The sequence below is a fragment of the Mytilus trossulus genome, chromosome 8 (genome assembly GCF_036588685.1).
Source record: "Mytilus trossulus isolate FHL-02 chromosome 8, PNRI_Mtr1.1.1.hap1, whole genome shotgun sequence".
Lineage (NCBI taxonomy): Eukaryota > Metazoa > Mollusca > Bivalvia > Mytilida > Mytilidae > Mytilus > Mytilus trossulus.
In genome coordinates, this window is record NC_086380.1 from 52565514 (window position 1) to 52585878 (window position 20365).

At 34.4% G+C, this 20365-nt stretch overlaps 2 protein-coding genes across 2 annotated transcripts in view; both read left to right on the forward strand.

The window, feature by feature from the left end:
• Positions 1–20365, forward strand: part of LOC134727751 (ankyrin-1-like) — a 619083-nt gene that overhangs the window by 139333 nt on the left and 459385 nt on the right. The gene's annotated exons all lie outside the window — the stretch shown is intronic.
• The window catches only part of LOC134681482 (uncharacterized), a 68833-nt gene that overhangs the window by 37454 nt on the left and 11014 nt on the right, over positions 1–20365 (forward strand). The window contains exons 7-13 of the mRNA XM_063541118.1: positions 6569–6670; positions 10807–10908; positions 13175–13255; positions 14817–14910; positions 16168–16419; positions 18393–18908; positions 20226–20332. Of these exons, the coding sequence (XP_063397188.1) occupies positions 6569–6670; positions 10807–10908; positions 13175–13255; positions 14817–14910; positions 16168–16419; positions 18393–18908; positions 20226–20332 (1254 nt within the window). The remainder of the gene's footprint in view (positions 1–6568; positions 6671–10806; positions 10909–13174; positions 13256–14816; positions 14911–16167; positions 16420–18392; positions 18909–20225; positions 20333–20365) is intronic.

Below are 20365 nucleotides of genomic sequence, written 5' to 3' on the forward strand. Positions count from 1 at the left end.
GACTCAGACGTACTTATGAATATAATTATTTTCTGTGACTGTATCTTACATTAATTTGTAGGATCCTTTACTATAGATAATTTAGCTGATCTGTAACAATAACATCTTCATGCCTTATATATCATGTACTGTAGTACGCCGCTAGATTAAAACTGACGTGGAAAGGTAACATATGGCCACCGAAAGCTCTTTTTATGAGAGCCCAGGTGGTCGTGTGGTCTAGCGGGACGGCTGCAGTGCAGGCGATTTGGTGTCACGATATCACAGTAGCATGGGTTCGAATCCCGGCGAGGGAAGAACCAAAAATTTGCGAAAGCAAATTTACAGATCTAACATTGTTGGGTTGATGTTTAGACGAGTTGTATATACATTATGTACACAGCCATGTATCACCATCATTGATGGCGATCCGATGGATACATCTGTTGTAGGGTTGTCACTGACTCAGACGTACTTATGAATATAATTATTTTCTGTGACTGTATCTTACATTAATTTGTAGGATCCTTTACTATAGATAATTTAGCTGATCTGTAACAATAACATCTTCATGCCTTATATATCATGTACTGTAGTACGCCGCTAGATTAAAACTGACGTGGAAAGGTAACATATGGCCACCGAAAGCTCTTTTTATGAGAGCCCAGGTGGTCGTGTGGTCTAGCGGGACGGCTGCAGTGCAGGCGATTTGGTGTCACGATATCACAGTAGCATGGGTTCGAATCCCGGCGAGGGAAGAACCAAAAATTTGCGAAAGCAAATTTACAGATCTAACATTGTTGGGTTGATGTTTAGACGAGTTGTATATACATTATGTACACAGCCATGTATCACCATCATTGATGGCGATCCGATGGATACATCTGTTGTAGGGTTGTCACTGACTCAGACGTACTTATGAATATAATTATTTTCTGTGACTGTATCTTACATTAATTTGTAGGATCCTTTACTATAGATAATTTAGCTGATCTGTAACAATAACATCTTCATGCCTTATATATCATGTACTGTAGTACGCCGCTAGATTAAAACTGACGTGGAAAGGTAACATATGGCCACCGAAAGCTCTTTTTATGAGAGCCCAGGTGGTCGTGTGGTCTAGCGGGACGGCTGCAGTGCAGGCGATTTGGTGTCACGATATCACAGTAGCATGGGTTCGAATCCCGGCGAGGGAAGAACCAAAAATTTGCGAAAGCAAATTTACAGATCTAACATTGTTGGGTTGATGTTTAGACGAGTTGTATATACATTATGTACACAGCCATGTATCACCATCATTGATGGCGATCCGATGGATACATCTGTTGTAGGGTTGTCACTGACTCAGACGTACTTATGAATATAATTATTTTCTGTGACTGTATCTTACATTAATTTGTAGGATCCTTTACTATAGATAATTTAGCTGATCTGTAACAATAACATCTTCATGCCTTATATATCATGTACTGTAGTACGCCGCTAGATTAAAACTGACGTGGAAAGGTAACATATGGCCACCGAAAGCTCTTTTTATGAGAGCCCAGGTGGTCGTGTGGTCTAGCGGGACGGCTGCAGTGCAGGCGATTTGGTGTCACGATATCACAGTAGCATGGGTTCGAATCCCGGCGAGGGAAGAACCAAAAATTTGCGAAAGCAAATTTACAGATCTAACATTGTTGGGTTGATGTTTAGACGAGTTATATATATAGATATATATATAAGTACGTCTGAGTCAGTGACAACCCTACAACAGATGTATCCATCGGATCGCCATCAATGCTGTTGATACATGGCTGTGTAACGAACATATCTATAGATATATATATATATATATCAGTCTAAAGATTTGCACAACGGTACTGATATAAGATGTTATAATACGAAAATGTTGTTATTAAATCGTGTTGACAAATATTTCGGCTCAACAAATGGCCTTCTTCAAGTGTTACAAGTTTTAACAATACTGATAAATAATGTATAAGGTGTAAAAATAGATCAGTAATAAAACAGGTAAGTTTTGGTCCATTGATTATAATCCAAAATCCGGAATATCATAATATAAACAAAACACTATAATTCAATATACGTGACTGTGTATATTAACAATAAAAATGAGTGAAAAACAAAACTGTTATTGATGCCGTTTGGATGATGTACATTAAGTTCCTTTATCCAAAAGCTTTCCCGAACCTGTCGCTGGGCATCACTCCAGTGAATGTTCTGTTCAATCACTAGAATTTTCATGCGGTTAAAGTCATCAGGTTTGTGACCCGACTGTCTGAAGTGCTGAGAAGTGGCTTCTTAGAGATATCACTCCTATGGCCATTGAGGCGTTTGTGGAAAGGCTACTTTGACTAACCAGCATATTGGAGACCACAAACCGAACATTCTAGTATGTAAATAACATTCATACTTTTGCAGGTAACATTGCAAAATATCTTATAGTTGTTTTCGGTTGCCTTACTGTGAAATGTTGATGAATGCTGCATCTGTAGGCAGCATTTGCAGCGTTTTTCTTCACACGAGCGACATTGTCCAGAAGTACTTCTATTATCATACACTTCAGCCCGCACCAGCAGGTTCCGCAGACTACTAGGTTGCCTAAAAGCTATCATTGGAGGCTCGGGAAAAATCTTGGATAGTTTGGAATTCTTTTCAACTGATTTCCAAATCTCACGAATGACACCAAAGCTGTTTTTGAGAGATGGGTGGTAAGTAAGAACGCATGGAGTCCTTTTCTTTTTCTTTTTAACTTTGTATTCCAATAGTTTTCTCCTCGGAATTGACTCCGCTTTCTGAAAGCTTTTTTTTGATATTTCTGTGTTTGTAGCCCCTTTTCTTCAAGCGAGTTTCAAGTTGACGTAGTTGTCTTTTAGTTGTTTCTGTGTTGGAACATGTTCGCTTGACTCTAAGTGCCTGACTGTATGGGATGCTCTTGGTAAGATGAGCAGGATGGCAACTTTTAGGGGACAAATATTGATGAGTGTCAGTAGGTTTAGAATATAAATCTGTAGATAAGTTGCCCTCTGTGAGCGAACTTGAAGTATCGAGGAAGGCGATTTTGGATTTAGACTTCTCATGAGTAAATTTGATACTAGGATGTATGTTGTTGGCATGAGTGATAAAAGTATCTAAATCCTCGTCGCTTTTATTCCATTTCATATCCACATCATCTATAAATCTAAACCAGAAAAGCGGTTTCTCGATGGAAGTTTTAAGGAGCTGTTTCTCTAATTTGCCCATAAATATGTTGGCATATGACGGAGCCATTTTGGTGCCCATGGCAGTTCCATTTACTTGCAAATAATGATCTCCATCAAAAGTGAAGTTGTTTTTCTTAAGTACCAGCGTGAGCAATTTGACCAGGCATTCGGTAGGTGGATATTTCACTGGTCTGGAATTCCAAACTTCTTTACATGCATCGATGCCATCTGCATGTGGAATATTAGTGTAGAGGGAGGTGACATCCATGGAAACAAGAGTCGTGTCGGAGGGGAGTGGATTTAAGGCCTGCATTTTTCTTAGATAATCGGTTGTATCTTTGATGTGAGATGGTAAGTCTTCAACATGTTGACGAAGATGGAAGTCAACAAATTCCGATATTTTTTCCGTCGGATGACCGTTCGCTGAAACTATAGGTCTTCCTGGGTTATTGGCCTAATGAATTTTAGGTAAAAGATAAAATCTGCCCGGTTTTGGATTTTCTGGTTTCAAATATTCAAGAGTTTTGTCATCGATGAAACCATCGTCATGCATTTCTACCAAACTATCAGTAATTTCTCTGCTAAAAGATGTTGTAGGATCAGAGTCTAGTTTTTGGTAGAACCTTGCATCGCCAAGTTGTCGTTCAGCCTCTTGAATATAGGCAGATTTATCCATGACAACCACTGCACTGCCTTTGTCTGCAGGTTTAATGACGATAGTGTTGTTAGATCGTAAGTTTTTTTAGTGCAGTCCGTTCTTCATTGGTAAGATTGTCAAAAGGTTTATTGTTATTTTTTGTATTTCTAATAATGTCCGACTTAAAGTTATCAATAAATGATTCCAGGGTAGCATTTTTGCTCGGCTTAGGGATCCAAGAACTCTTTTAATAAATTTGTAGTTGTTCTCGTCTTCTGAAATTTCTGAGTCCCTATCCGAGCTTATTATGTTATCCTCCTTCGACGCGAAATATTCCTTAATACGTAGACTTCTATCAAAATTGTCAAGGTCTTCCGACAATTTGGTGTCATTGACAGGAGCAGGTAGAGGACAGAAATTAAGGCCTCTATAGAGAAGAGATGTTTCCGATTCCGTTAAATGGTGTTGATAAAGATTGACCACGATGTTGGAGGTGAATCAGTCTTTTGAGGTCTACGTTTAAAGCGTTTAATTCGTTTAGTCTTTTTCTCTGATGGTAAGGAAGGGTGGATGTATTCCATGCCATCCCTGCGGAATTTTCGTTTTTGTCTTTCACTTAAATTGTTGGATTGTATAGTAGTTAAGTCCTTGAGGCGAGTGTTAATAGCATCACAATTGTCAGATGTTAAATCTGATCTCTTTTACAGCTATTCAAAAGGGTGTTAAACTCGCCAGTGAGAGTTTTGAGATGTCCTTCGCAGTGTTGTTTGAGGAGGACCACTAACCGCTTTGAGCAATGAAAGAGGGCTTTCGCAAATTTTTGGTTCTTCCCTCGCCGGGATTCGAACCAATGCTACTGTGATATCGTGACACCAAATCGCCTGCACTGCAGCCGTCCCGCTAGAGCACACGACCACCAGGGCTCTAAAAAAAAGAGCTTTCGCTGGCCGTGTGTTAACTTTCCTCGTCAGTTTTAATCTAGCGGCGTACTACAGTACATGATATATAAGGCATGAAGATGTTATTGTTACAGATCAGCTAAATTATCTATAGTAAAGGATCCTACAAATTAATGTAATATACAGTCACATATAATAATTATATTTATAAGTACGTCTGCGTCAGTGACAACTCTACAACAGATGTATCCATCGGATCGCCATCAATGATGGTGATACATGGCTGTGTACATAATGTATATACAACTCGTCTAAACATCAACCCAACAATGTTAGATCTGTAAATTTGCTTTCGCAAATTTTTGGTTCTTCCCTCGCCGGGATTCGAACCCATGCTACTGTGATATCGTGACACCAAATCGCCTGCACTGCAGCCGTCCCGCTAGACCACACGACCACCTGGGCTCTCAAAAAAAGAGCCTTCGCTGGCCGTGTGTTACCTTTCCTCGTCAGTTTTAATCTAGCGGCGTACTACAGTACATGATATATAAGGCATGAAGATGTTATTGTTACAGATCAGCTAAATTATCTATAGTAAAGGATCCTACAAATCAATGTAATATACAGTCACAGAAAATAATTATATTTATAAGTACGTCTGAGTCAGTGACAACTCTTCAACAGATGTATCCATCGGATCGCCATCAATGATGGTGATACATGACTGTGTACATAATGTATATACAACTCGTCTAAACATACCGTTTCGATCCCTAACATCACTGAAGAGACATTTATTGTCAAAATCCGGATCTTGTGTACATAAAAGTATTGACACCTCATGCTTGTGGCATTACATCTTGGCCACCAGTTTATTGTTTACTGTTAAGTATTAAATTTATATTAAAATCCATTTTGTTACATCTTGCGATCAATTTTATTTGGCAATCGCCAATGGCAGTCAGTAGGGTTAAAAAACATCAGTTGTTCGAACTGTTAGTCAAATACGTTTTGTTTAAATATACTTTTTCACTTTTTTGGTCTTTTGGAAAATGTTGTTTGTGCTGTATTTGGACCCTTCTACAACTAAATTTGTTTTGCATGCAGACGTATAAAAATTTCGGTTTTTATCCAATGCAATCATAGGTTTGAACGTATTTTTCAATTTAGACTTGTATATATATATACCTTGTCAGTTTTATTTGGATCAATATATGCTCTTTCTAATAAAAATTGAACTATGTTGATGAATCCACCTTTGACAGCTCTATGCAAGGGAGTATAACCAAACTAAAACGAAAAGCTTTCAATGATCGTATCATCATACAGACGTATACAAACACTTTGTCATACGAATGATTATAGTACAAAAAAAGATAACAATGGCCATAAATTCGAGATTAAAGAACTGCAAAATTACTGCATACTCCAACAAACAAATACACGAACAATATCATGGTAAGTTTAATATGAGTGTGATACAACTTACCATGATGTTTTTCGTGTATTTGTTTGCTGGAGTATGCAGCTTCGTTCTATGATAATGGTTATACCATGGCGACTAGTTTTGTTGGTGGTGGAAACTAGAGTAAACAGACGGAAAATCGACTTTCTAGATAACTCGCAATCTTTGTCAATTAAAAAGGATTTTTTTTTTACACACGTTATACATTTAATCCATAAGTACAATTTCATAAAAAATGCGATTGATAAAAATAATTTTGCAGTTCTTTAATCTCGAATTTGTGGCCATTGTTATTTTTTTTGTACTATAATAATTCGTACGACAAAGTGTTTTTATACGTCTGTATGATAATACGATCATTGAAAGCTTTTCATTTTAGTATGGTTATACTCCCTTGCACAGAGCTGTCAAAGGTCAATTCATCAACATAGTTCAATTTTTATTAGAAAGAGCAGATAGTGATCCAAATAAAACTGACAAGGTACGTCATGACGCGTTTTACATTATTGTCAAACTTTGTCAAATAAAATAAACAGATCCCAAAAAAATAATACGGTATGAATATATTGGTCGAGTAGTACAATTAATAAATCGTTTGAGACATTCAATAAAAGGAAAGAAAAATATCCTGATACATATTGAAAAAAAGTAAACGTAATATTATTGTACATGAAAAAACTTTCAAATACGTCACAAATGACGTAGATGTAAGCAGCTTGTATGTTTCTGTTATTACATTTGACTGCTTTAACTATATCTGGTATTTTTTTCGATTGCCTTTATTGTAACCTCTTTCTTCATATCTGCCCGTAATGATACTAACTTGTATGCTGTGAGTACGAATTACCATTATAGTGTTGTTTATTTGTTTGTGGAGGTTGACGCCACGTACAATAATGGCCATACGAAGGGGACCATACTTTTGTTGCTGGAAGATGGTAAAATAAACACAGAAAAATTGCACTTCTAGAAAATATGCAAAGTTTGTCATGTGAATAAGATTTGAATACACATCACCATGCACAATATTATGTACAGAAGTAATTAACTTAAACTACATTTACAGTTTCAACGAAATTACGGAAAATTATGAAATTCATTGCCGTCTCGAAATGTTTGCAAATGAATTGAATTTTACTCTTATCATGTGTATGAATTGTTTTTGTTAACTTTCATACGATGCTATGAACAACGCAGTTTTTGATATTGTCCTTTTTTTTCGAGAGCAACAGCGGAACGGTCCGGGTTTTCAAACAGAGGGTTCGGGTATTTTAATGAAAATTTGAATAAGAAAAAAAGCATGCTAGACTCTTTCTAGTATATTACTGTCCCTCAGTGTAGAATAATGGCATATATTCACAATAAATCATCAAAACATATTGTCTACAAAAATGTAGTTACACACTAAGGGATAGGTGTGTCTGGTTAAGAAACCATAACGGACGTATCCCCAAAGTGTATAACTGTCTAACATCCGATGTTAAACCCTTTATTTGTGTATTTTGAATATGAAATGAGAAAGAATGGATGGCTTTTTTATTAACAGTATCAGATCCTGATTAATAATAATTTTTATTGTTCTTAAATGGAACAATACTATTTACCTTACTATGACATCTTCATGCAAAATTTGACAATTGAGTCGATGTTACAAGAGTCAAAGGTGACATTTTGCATATTCCCGTTTAATCCATGTGCTTATATGGAGCAGCAGGTCATGGTTGGCTGTATCGTGCATTCTTATCATCAAACAATACATCATGTTCATGGTATGCAGTTGTCAATATGGACGGGTATAAGACGGACGACATTTTGATTCATTCGTTGGATTTGACAGAAAGACCTGACGATAGTGCAATATTTATTATCCAAGGTACTTACATGTATCAGTTTAATTAAGGTACTCATACATGTATTTTACATATAACGGCTTTAAAAGCCTCCCAATTTCTTCTCAACAGTTAACAAACATTCATAGTCGAACATACTGAGGCATATATGAGTTTGGATTAAAAATACGACGATCGGACACGCTTAGCATACAAAATTATATGTTGCATATGTAGGAACCCACCTTGTTGGGCAATCCAAGGGGATGGGAGTCCTAGAGCTGGAACCCCCCTTTTTAACGATCAATGTTTTTGAATGGGAACATGTGACTGGAACACCCTTTTTTCTTGGGTTGGCTATCCCTTTTTAAACTGACTGGATCCGCCACATTTATTTTATCATTAAGACTTAGTCCGAATAAAATCTAAATGTTTTGAATGTATAATTTAGATAAAAGTTGTCTACTTGTATGTTCGTTGAAACATTGCAATATTGGATTAGAATTAAAGCTTCAAGCAAAGGAGTATTTCAATATTTGTTTGCTAATTGGAACTGCCTGAAATATGTTTTTTTTTGTTTTTTATGAAACAGTTTGTAGTGAATATTATGAGTTAACTCTCATATTTATGTTAAACACACATTTCTATTTTTTGTGGCCAAAATCCATTGTTAGTCTTGTTTCAGAAATAGAAAGTATGAAATAAAAAAATAGAACTGGGGTGTAATACTTGGTAGATCAAAATAACTTTTTTTCAATTTAATGCAAAAGTTATGTTCTGAAAACGTACATCTACTCTGCATTGTTAAAATGAATTGTATTTAATCCTTTATAAAACGGACTTTAGAACATAGTGCAGGAAACTCATAATCTTTTCAACTTCATTTCATGCTACGTTTGCTTTTACTGATAACAATATTTGTTTTGTGAACCCCGCATTTAAAAAAAAAGTAGTAAGAAAACTACTAGACAGCAGTGAGGAATCAGAAAAATGCTATGTGATAAAACATATTCTACTAAAGACGACCTTTCCTCCTACCCAACCCCTCAACGAACCCATAAAAATCCTTGAATGAAATATTTAAAAAAAACACACACACCTAACCCGCTCCGTTTCTATTCCCATTGACAATAAAATTTGAATTAATCTTAAATAATTAACAATGACATTATTAGTTCTTCAGCTAAGCACACTCTATAGATATAGGAAGATGTGGTGTGAGTGCCAATGAGACAACTCTCCATCCAAATAATTTTTTTTTTTAAAGTAAACCATTATAGGTCAATGTAGGGCCTTCAACACGGAGCCTTGGCTCACACCGAACAACAAGCTATATTTATGGATGTCTCAATCCGAATTATCTATGATAATTTCATCACGAATAAATGTTAGACTCAAATCGGCGTCCAGATTCTAATCGACGTCCGTTCCTCAAATCGACGTCCAAATCTGATGTCAAATTCTCAAATCTACGTCCAATATTTTGATACTCTAATCGAAGTCCAATTGGATGTCATGTATTGCCAAACGACGTCCGATTTATTCTGTAGTCTTCTCAAATCGATGTCAAATATCAACAAATAAATTAATTACTGGACTTACACTTATACATGTTCATGTTTTGTATGTTTTTTATTCACATTTAGATTTTCCTTTTCCATTTTTTATTTTATTCAAAAATGTTATCAAACGATTAACAGTGTTGTTGACATACCATATACAAAGTTCTTTTATTGATATTAGATAGAACAGTTGTAGATCCAATGGAAAAAAAATATGGTAAGAAGTGAAGTATTAATCCTGGTACCTTTTATGACATGTTTTCGCAGTCTTATATATGAGGATACTACACAGTGTGTTCTATCCCATATTGTGTCGTGTTGACTGAGTGAAGATTCGTGTTTGTAAATTATTCTTAGAATGATTATATTAATAAAATACTTTCCACACAACTGTACGAAATACTAAGGATATTATACACAAAGAAAACATTGGGTTAGCTGGGTATTTTTGTATCTTTGATAAAATGAGTCTGGTATATTTTATTAATTTATCTGCATGGTTAGTGACGTATGTATTGCATGGTAGGTTACCCGGTCGATGCACCAGGTCTCTTGCCTTTTGCTCGTGCTATTTTAACATTGGCTTAAATTAGTTACATTGACGTGTCGTGTTAATTGATAAATAAAATTTGAAAATTCGGTAACCTATTGTTGATTATACTTTCGAAGGAGATCAAAGTATGTTAACGTGTACAGATCGGTTTATTTTTGACATTTTATTTTTTTTAACGGGCATGACGGGAATAAACACGATTTAGTTAAACCTTCGCATGCCTTCTTTTGTTCTTTAAGATATGGGTTAGGGTTAATCGAATCCTAACCCTTTACAAATGACCAGATAAGTCAAAGTTACCGAACGGTCATAAGAGTAGCCACTGTGACTTTCAGAAAAATAAAAACTTAAAGTTAAAATTGAGAATGGAAATGGCGAATGTGCCAAAGAGACAACAACCCGACCATAGAAAAAAAAACAGCAGAAGGTCACCAACAGGTCTTCAATGTAGCGAGAAATTCCCGCACCCGGAGGCGTCCTTCAGCTGGCCCCTTAACAAATATATACTAGTTCAGTGATAATGAACGCCATACTAATCTAGTTAGTCGGGATATCCACTGGTTGTGTTGGATCATATTCCCTGTATGTGATTTATATCTCCTGGGCAATCACACAAAGATGATGTAGGCCAATTTGCAATAGTACTCTCAATACTGCAACCTTTCTATTTTAGTATGGTGATAACGCACTACATGTGGGTGCTCGTAGAGGGAATTTCGAAATAGTCAAATTGTTGTTAGAGAAAACAGATATAGATCCAACTGAAAAAAATCAGGTTTGAATACGTACACTTAGCGAACCTTAACCCTTGTGGTATGCCTACATCTGTTTGTTAAAGGAGGAGGTATAATAAGGACCTTTTATTAATCGATGGAAATAGCAAAATAAGTAAACATTTCAAGCCATCTAAAAAGATTTTGATTGCATCCGTCTTTGTTCGTATAATCGTGTTGATCTGATATATATGTAGGACTCGGAGGTGCGATGGGGACGCTGAAGTGCGATGGTTACACTGAAGTGCGATGGTCCACGCCGAAGTACGATGGTCCTTTCGCTGAAGTGCGATGGTTTTGTGTATGACGTTTGAATAATATGACGTTTTTAAAATACAACACGGATTCGAGAATAGGGTTTTGTAGATGAAGGTTTCATTTTAACAAAGAAAGGTAAGGAAACAAGAAAGAAACAAACAATTCAAGTCCGGAACAGTTTTAAGCATTACATGTTGAGGTTAAAGAAATATGTTAAAACATTTTAGGCAGCAAAGCGACTGAAAGATGAACTTGGTCACCAAATGGGCTAACCAGTATTCTGAATTATGCCGCAGACTTTTGTACGATACATACAGTATACTAATCTAAATATTAATCTTGATTTATCGTACGGTAAGCGTCACATGATTGTATGTGGGCAATTTAAAAATTGAAAAAAAATATGATAGTATTAGAAATGTTTCAATAATTTTGCTATATCAAGTTCATATAATGTTGTTTTATTTTATTTTGAAAGAAAACACCGTCGCTCTTGTTTTTTTTTAGGGTTTCAGTCTAAAACATGTCAGACAGAAATTAACCTGACTAAACCCTACGTGTACTTCCCAATTTATCATCCTAATCTTTGTTTTTCGTGAAATAATTGACAAGCTTCGCTATTAGTAAAGCATAAATTTACTTGTCGGTATTTTTACTTCGTGGATACTGTTCCGACATTCAAGGTACAACATGTATATATAAATTGAAGAAGAATGTGAGCAATTACTACGTTTTATCATAATATTTAAGTAAACGAGATGGACACTCCTTAGTACTATTATAAAGACCTACACGCTGAATCATTTTCTTTTATTTCTCCTTTGAGCACCTTATTCCATACATACTCTTGCGTGCTAAAAGAATAATTGGAGACTTGGAAAATTAGATTAAAACAAAAATTAAAGTCTTTAGTTTGATCTAAGTAGAAGATAAAACATCTTCCAAATAAGAAGCTAGCAGCCAAATTTATTGGTGTTATTTTATTACAACAGCCCATATGCATTTTGCTTTAGTCTTAAGTTGGCCATCACACTACAACGTAACCACCATCGCACTTCAGCGTAAATATCAACAAGCTAACGTCACAATGTTACCATCGCACTTCAGCGTGTTAACCATCGCACTTCAGCGTGACCATCGCAGTTCGGAGTACCATCGCAGTTCCGAGTCCTACATATCTAATAAAAAATGGGCGTGTTACACATAGATGTTAGACAAGTTGATTTCAAAAATTATTATGAAATTTGTAAAACCAAAACACAATTAGTTCAGGGTTAAGACTTGACATCTACATGTATCGTATTGTTATTATTGATCTTAAAATAGACAGTGTTTGCCAAAAACGAATTGAATCCTTTCTGCAAATATGTAAGACTGAATTTTAAAATATGTATGTATCACAGGCTACAATTTAATATAAGTTTTCGTTTGTACATTGATATAACTTGTCGAGGTTTTTTATAGTTGTGTTTCAACGGTTTGACGTTTGATTCCTCCGGATTTGTTTTTGTCTCATCGAATTGTGACTATTGAACAGCGGTATACTACTGTTGCCTTTTTTGCTGGTATTCCAAACCTAGGGACACGCAAGCCTTATTTAGTTTCAGATGCATGCTTCTTTGTATTAGTTGTTAGTGGCTTTGAGCAGGTTGTCAGTAACTTGGAGTACTTTTAGATCTGATAGTAGTGTCTTTTTGCAACTGAGCTATATAGTTCGTTCTTATGTTGTACTGTTACACGACTGCCACAGGTTAACGGTCTTGTCAACTGATTTTAGCAAGCGATTTAGATTCGCAAGAAGAAAAATAACGCAATAGTATTCGTCCCTGATATGTATAGTTTGGTCTCGTTTTCTATAAAAATCTAAATTACATAATAAGGAAAATGATTCAGAGTCGTATTGTCTATGAATGCCTTAACGCTAAACAATAAATGTCTACGAACATAATTAGTTAACAGCATGTATGGCATGCATTAATATCTCTGCTAACCTATACATTGTTGTTACAGCTGGGCAACACAGCATATGATGTTGTCGAAAACTACTGGATTGATTCGGAAGAAAAGAGAGATGCAAAAGAAGTAATACAGGTAACAATGTTTAGTCGTTTGTTAACGCATATATTAAAAGTAATGACTTATAACTAAATGTATATTAAAAGAAAAATCCCAGAATACAAAAATAACAATGTACTGCATGAATGAAAGGTCATTATTATACTTATATATTATAAAAACTGCAACCGTAAATATGAAATTGAATATCTAATCGTTCAAATATGCAAGATTATATAAGGTTTCTAATCATATATCTGTCTCTGTCTCCAGTCTACTGAATACCTATTTATCTACAATTTCTGGCTCAGTGTAGAAATTTTGTCAAAAACATAATGTGGTTATATAAAATTGAGAGTGGAAATGGGGATTGTGTCAAAGAGACAACAACCCGACCATAGAAAAAACAACAACAGTAAGTCACCAACAGGTCTTCAATGAAGCGAGAAATTCCCGCACCCGGAGGCGTCCTTCAGCTGGCCCCTAAACAAATATATACTAGTTCAGTGATAATGAACGCCATACTTATTTCCAAATTGTACACAAGAAACTATAATAAAAATAATACAAGACTAACAAAGGCCAGAGGCTCCTGACTTGGGACAGGCGCAAAAATGCGACGGGGTTAAACATATACATGAACTAGGGGTGCCTAAACAAAGCCATATTTGCAAACGTTGTATGTATTAAACTTCAAGTTTGATATCCAAATTCGTAGGAGTTGATCAGAACTGTTTACTATTTCTGTTTTTTGTCTTTGCATATAATTCCAGTATAAGTAAGTTGATCGTTTTATACCCCCCCCCCCCCCAAAAAAAAAAGTCCGTAATACTAATAAACTCATACCCTTTACAGGTTAAATATTATTTGTTTTATGACTCATGAGTGTTTTCTGTTTGTTGCCATTATAGCCTCACATTTGTTAAATAACTCTGCTGTTTATTTAAATATGGGATATTAAATACCCTCTAAGAATAAAACACACTGTTGTTATTCTATAGAAGCATTTGTGAATATATAGCTTGCATCGTTGAGATCACCCAATTCTATATATAGCTATTTGTCTTTTCATTTTTAGCCATGGCGTTGTCAGTTTATTTTCTTTCTATGAGTTTAACTCTCCCTCTGTTGTCTTTCGTCCTTGTTTTGATTCCGAAGTCATCGGAAAACACAGTCAGGTATAACGACTTACTTATGGTTTTTTATACAAGACAAAACACACCAACATCAATGTTCTTCAAATGAGTTTTAAAGATAGGAAAAGTATATTTATGAATTGCTTAACAATTCGAATTACATATATGTATGAAAATGGAACTACTTTGTTTTCTGTAAACTATAAATATATGCTGAGCCATCCTTTTTAAGGCCCATTATTTTCTCAAGTACGCGCTTTTACTAGAAACGCGAAAAATAAAGTTAAATAACGAAATATGTGCATGCGGCGTTCACTTTATGTAATGTTTGGCCTGCACCCAAACTGTATATAATTAACATCGTCTGCTTATTTCAATCATATATATATTCTTTTACAAAGATGTTGATTTTACTCATTTAAGAGTGGTTTGACTATAAGCCAACTATCAATGTATTGTAGTCTTATATGACCAAAGAAAGAAGTGTCCCTAAAAACACTACTACAGTTCTGGAACAAGACGAGTCACCTGAAGAGAGGTCTGAAAGCGTAGGAGGTAAGATATATTACAATACTTACCTTTTAATGATTGATTTGTGTCTAGTTTTTATTTCATACGTAGCAGATATATTGATTCGTTCATAACTGTTGTCTTTACATGTCTACCAAGCGGTAAGGATATTGCTTGCAAAGACTTTGTCGGAATGTAGTAACTAGTAATAACATTATATGTTGACTATGTTTTGTGTACGCCTTTGAACACATGTTATTAACGATGTCAATTGGTTGTCGAGCAATTTTTTCAAAGCACAACAATTTCATTCTATTTAGAAAAGTAAGTCTTCTGAATGAAATAACTATGTTTTCCTCGAATAAAAACATCATTGAACTTCTAGTATTTAAAAAAAACCAGATGCGTTTAATGTCTTGTTTTTTGTTCAAAATGATGGACTGGCTAAAACATACAAATATTTATTGCTATTAAGATTTGCCATTACTTGGTTTTACCTAAATGTTGCATTTATTCATTAAAGGCGATTGATTTATGTTAATTAGTTTTCAAATATTAATGTCATTACTAAGAATTACATGTCAGTCTTTATACAAAGTGATTAGTGTTCCTTTTTGAAATAAAAGACGTCCAAACATATAAATCTTCACCGCATTAGCTGTGGAATTCATGGAGTACAAATAGCATGAGCACAAATTCATTTTATTCAAACACATTTATAAACAAAGGAATTGGTGGAGAATAATGCCAAAAAAATAACTGTAAATGAGAAAAAAAAAGTATGAGATCATAAATTCGTTGATATAAATGAACATTTTTAAAAGCAAAATAGTGTTTGAAAATGTGCAATATGTATCTGCAAAAAACAAATTATCGATAACCCCTTTTAGATATACTTAGCCGTACGGTGACCCATAGTTGTTATTTTATTTCTCATTTTGTCTCTAGTGGAGAGTTGTCTCATTGGCAATCATACCACATCTTTTTTTTTTCTATAATCATCAAGAATCGTTTCATATAAAATCTAATAGCTTTGACATAATCTTTACAATAAACGTGATATGATATTTAGTTAAATGATTTATTAATTCAGATACATGTTTTGTAATAAAAAAAGTGTATTTGTTGTCAACTGCAAGCAATTGTTTTTGTTTGTTTTGAACCTTACTAATATAAAAGAATCCTTTCGTTATAAAATATGAAATTTTAATACATGAATATAGCACGATCGATTCTTCGTTAATTGACACATGAATTACACAAAAAAATTAATACATCATGATTCTCAATTTATGCTTTTAGTAAATCAGGATCTGCTTCCTTTTGCTGGTACGTCCGAAGATTTCCACATTTTACTTTCCACTGGAACTTATGAATCGTTTGAAAATAGAGTTTTTCTTTGTGGAAGTTGTGCATGTGGGAAATCTACCCTTGCAAGCGTTCTAATTGGTAGTCCAATACCGCTTACGTGGAAATCAACAGATGGTTTGGTAATACACTTTGGTCGTAACGGTATCAACTTGGAAACTTATGAGATGGTTCCCTTAAAAGAAGGTAATATACATTGCAAATTTAAGAAGTCGATATTTTAAATAAATATAACATATGTATATACCAATACAATACACAGTAAGTTCAGTAAAAAAATTAAAAGCATTAGTCTTTCAAATAGTTAGCCTCGATCGTGACTAAAAAAGAGACGATAGATACAAAAGGAACATTCAAATTCGTACCTATCTTAAGTCAAAGATACACTGACGCCATGGCTAAAAGAGAAAACGACCAACAGACAAACAAGTGTACACCAAACACAACATAGAAAACAAAAGACTGAACAACACGAACCCCAACAAAAAATGGGCTGATTTCAAGTGCCCCAGAAGGGCTAGCAGATCCTGCTCTACATGTGGCACTCGTGTTAGTACAAACCTGGTGATAATTCTCATTCGGTTGGTCACTCGAAAAACTCATATTCGGGAATAGACCACCGCTGAAGAGTTTTATTTAGTACATGTATCACTAAAGCTACCACTGTTGTTAAAGGCGCGGACATTGTAACTATTGTAACTGTTGGGTTTAGATTCAACCTGGTTCAATAAGTATATACTATTAAAGAGAGCCAATGAATATTCAAACTGATACGTCGAAAACACACTGACAATGCAATAGCAAAAAACAAAAATTGACAAGAAGTTTAACAACTGTCCACATAACAATGACGCCTCACATGATAGGATTATTTGCACAAATATATGTTTTTTTTTTATCAAAGGTCAATTTCTAAATATAAAATAGATTTGATTTATTTATAGGCACTTACAAAAATAGTAAATTAAAATTGAGTTTATAAGGGTGTTATTTTATGTATTTCCTAACTATGAAAACCATTTGAATGGGATTGTGTTTTTAATAGCGTTATTATTTGTATTTTCTTACCATTTCGTGTTTTCTTCTAAATCGAAACGGTGTATACACAAAACAATCAAATGCATAATGGTTTCTTTCAACTTAAAATTATAAATGAAGTATATACAAAAGAAAGATTAATGAATCAGCATGATCAAGGGATACATTTTTATTAGTGTACACCAGCCGAAGTGATAAAAAAACATATGGCTGCTGTAGTACATGCCACAGAAGGAACAAGAAATGTCAACTGACATTGTATACTAAATACACCAAATTGTCTCATTAGGTCTGATATGAAATCTAAATAAAAAAAATGCGGTATGATTGTCGACGAGACAAATATCAAACAAGGTTCACATGACGTCGATATAATCAATCATGGGACTTATAACGACCTTCAGCAATGAAAACACCCATATCGTTTAGTCATATAAATGATTTCCCGAAAAAAACCAATCTATAAAATTAACAACCTAATTTAGTGCAATACAACTTTTGAATAACACATATGCGAAATATAAACCAACCACCATCATTAAACTACAGCCTCGACATTGGACCTTGGACAGGAACATACATTTGATTTGATCAGGCATAAATTACCTTAGCTGTATTTGGAAAAACTTTTAGGAATTTTGGTCTGCAATGATCTTCAACTTCGTACTTTATTTGACCTTTTTAACGTTTTTGAATTCGAGCGTCACTGATGAGTCTTTTGTAGACGAAACGCGCGTCTGGCGTATACTAAATTTAGTCTTGGTATCTATGATGAGTTTATTGTATAGATGTGGATTCTTAAAAACTGTTGGAAATACTACACTATATAAAAATAATGTGTTTGCTACATACTACAGCACAAAAGCATTTCCATTTCAGTATATCAACACAGCATAAGAAACAGCTGTAAAAAAAATAAGGTGAAAATTACGCAATAGATTGTCACGAAGTACAAAGAATCGATTAACATACAATTGATTTTTTTTCTAACTGATTGTAATTATGTTTTTACAATAATTGTGTTTATACTAATTCTACAGTAAAATTCATTAGTGGAAAAATGATATACCTGTAGGAATCTTCCTTAATAAGGGATTTATAATGATAATTTTGTTTTGCAGAAGATAGAGGTCATAATGTGATGACAAAGTTAATCATCGGAAAGCCCAATCGTGAGATACTTATACGTCAAAGCGCTGATACGAAACAGGAGCTGTGTATTGCGCCATTCTCGGCGGATCGTCCAGAATCAAGTCTACAAGTTAAAAAGAAAAGTACCAGTTTCAGTTCAAAAGCTGTTGTATCACCCGAGGCTATGAGTGTACAAAATAAACATTTACAGGATGACAAGACCACCCCATCCGAAGTGAAAAGGATTAGATCGATAAGTCGTCCTCAGTTGAAAAAAGTTGAATCATATGCAGTACATGACGACATTTTGAAAGAAATAAAAAGTGGCCAATACAAAATTAAGATTGCCCCTTCAGATTTAGTTGACTTTGGTGGTCAACGATCATATGACATGACCCATCAGTTATTTGTTCAGCACGGTGGAACATTCGTGGTGATGTTTGATGGCAGTAGGGATTTTCAAGAACCGCTGACAGAATATCCTACGGGAGATATTTCGAATGAATGTAAGTAAAGCCACACAACCATGCAGAATATCTCATTTTATAAACAAATTAAAAGAACTAAATTCCATGGTGTAATTTTACCACATATTTAACTTCAGTTTTCCTTGAAACCGCAAAAAACAGCAGATGCATACAAAATAATCTTAGAATAGCCCTGTATATAAATTAGATAGGGGTGTTTGACTTTCAAACGAGCGTCTTTTTGTTCGCTCATCCATGATTGCATTGTAGTAAATAAACTATTTACAAACTGTTTGAACCAATGATCGCTTTTTGTGTCTCTGCTATTTCTCATAACAGCATGGTAGATTTAGTAAAAGTTAATACTGATATTATACGTTTAGATCGTTGACAATGGTATGACGACATAACAAATTGATGTCACATAATGTATATTGGTAAATAAAATATTTCTAATCAGTTATTTCAAATTGCATGCATCAGCCTTTTACTTAATGTCTAAAAATGGTTAAATTACAAGAGAAACAACTACCACGTGTAATATGAACAAACAATATGTAATACAAAACTTTGATAGTAATAGGGAAGAAAAACAACAATGATTAAGCGTGGTATGGTTGGTATATTTACAAATACAGTATATACTCTCTGCGCATGAGGTTCATGCTATCCGTTCTTTATGTAGAGTTAAAATAATATATAGACGCATAAAATGACGGTACTTACTAACAGTTTTCGTTTACTTTACTATTTTATGTATTCTTACAGCATACAAGATGCAAAGTGACATTTTAAAATCTGTGGCGTTTTTTTCTTCAAAATAACAAAAGTTTTTACTCAATAATGAGATATAAGCATAAATATTGTATCTTATTTAAAAAATGTATCGTGTAGGTTTTTTTTTTATCAAATCACACAAGAGAGCTTTTTTAATGTACACTTATTATCAAATCTGATTATTTATCACAACCTAAAGCTTAATTAAACGATCCGCTTAACCGATGCTTATTGTATACATTTTCTTAACAAAAGAATGAAATTACCTTTTTTTCAAGAAGGAAAATAAGTTCATCAATTTTTATTTTGATATCAATCTAAGCTGAGTAGAACATTACCGGTTTTGCATTTCGATAGATTTGCATTTAATTCGATATTCAAAAGCTTCCGTGTGGAATCGTTATTTTAAACTGGCAATTGTAATATATTGAAAAGGCGGCTAAACGTAATGCTTCCATTAGGTTTATATTTCGAGTTTAAAAGAGTCTTAAATATATGCGTTTGTGTACATGATGTAAAGCTGTTAGTTGATAAACAGTTTAAGACGAACATTAAGGTAGTATGAATATTATTTTCTAGCTATTGTGAAACATTGGGTGAATTCAATACTTACCTACTGTGTTGATGATGATGATTTCATGCCAAAGATATTGTTTGCTGCAACGCATAGTGACCTTCTCTCAGATGTAAGTATGGTAGTATCACTTAATTGAGATCAC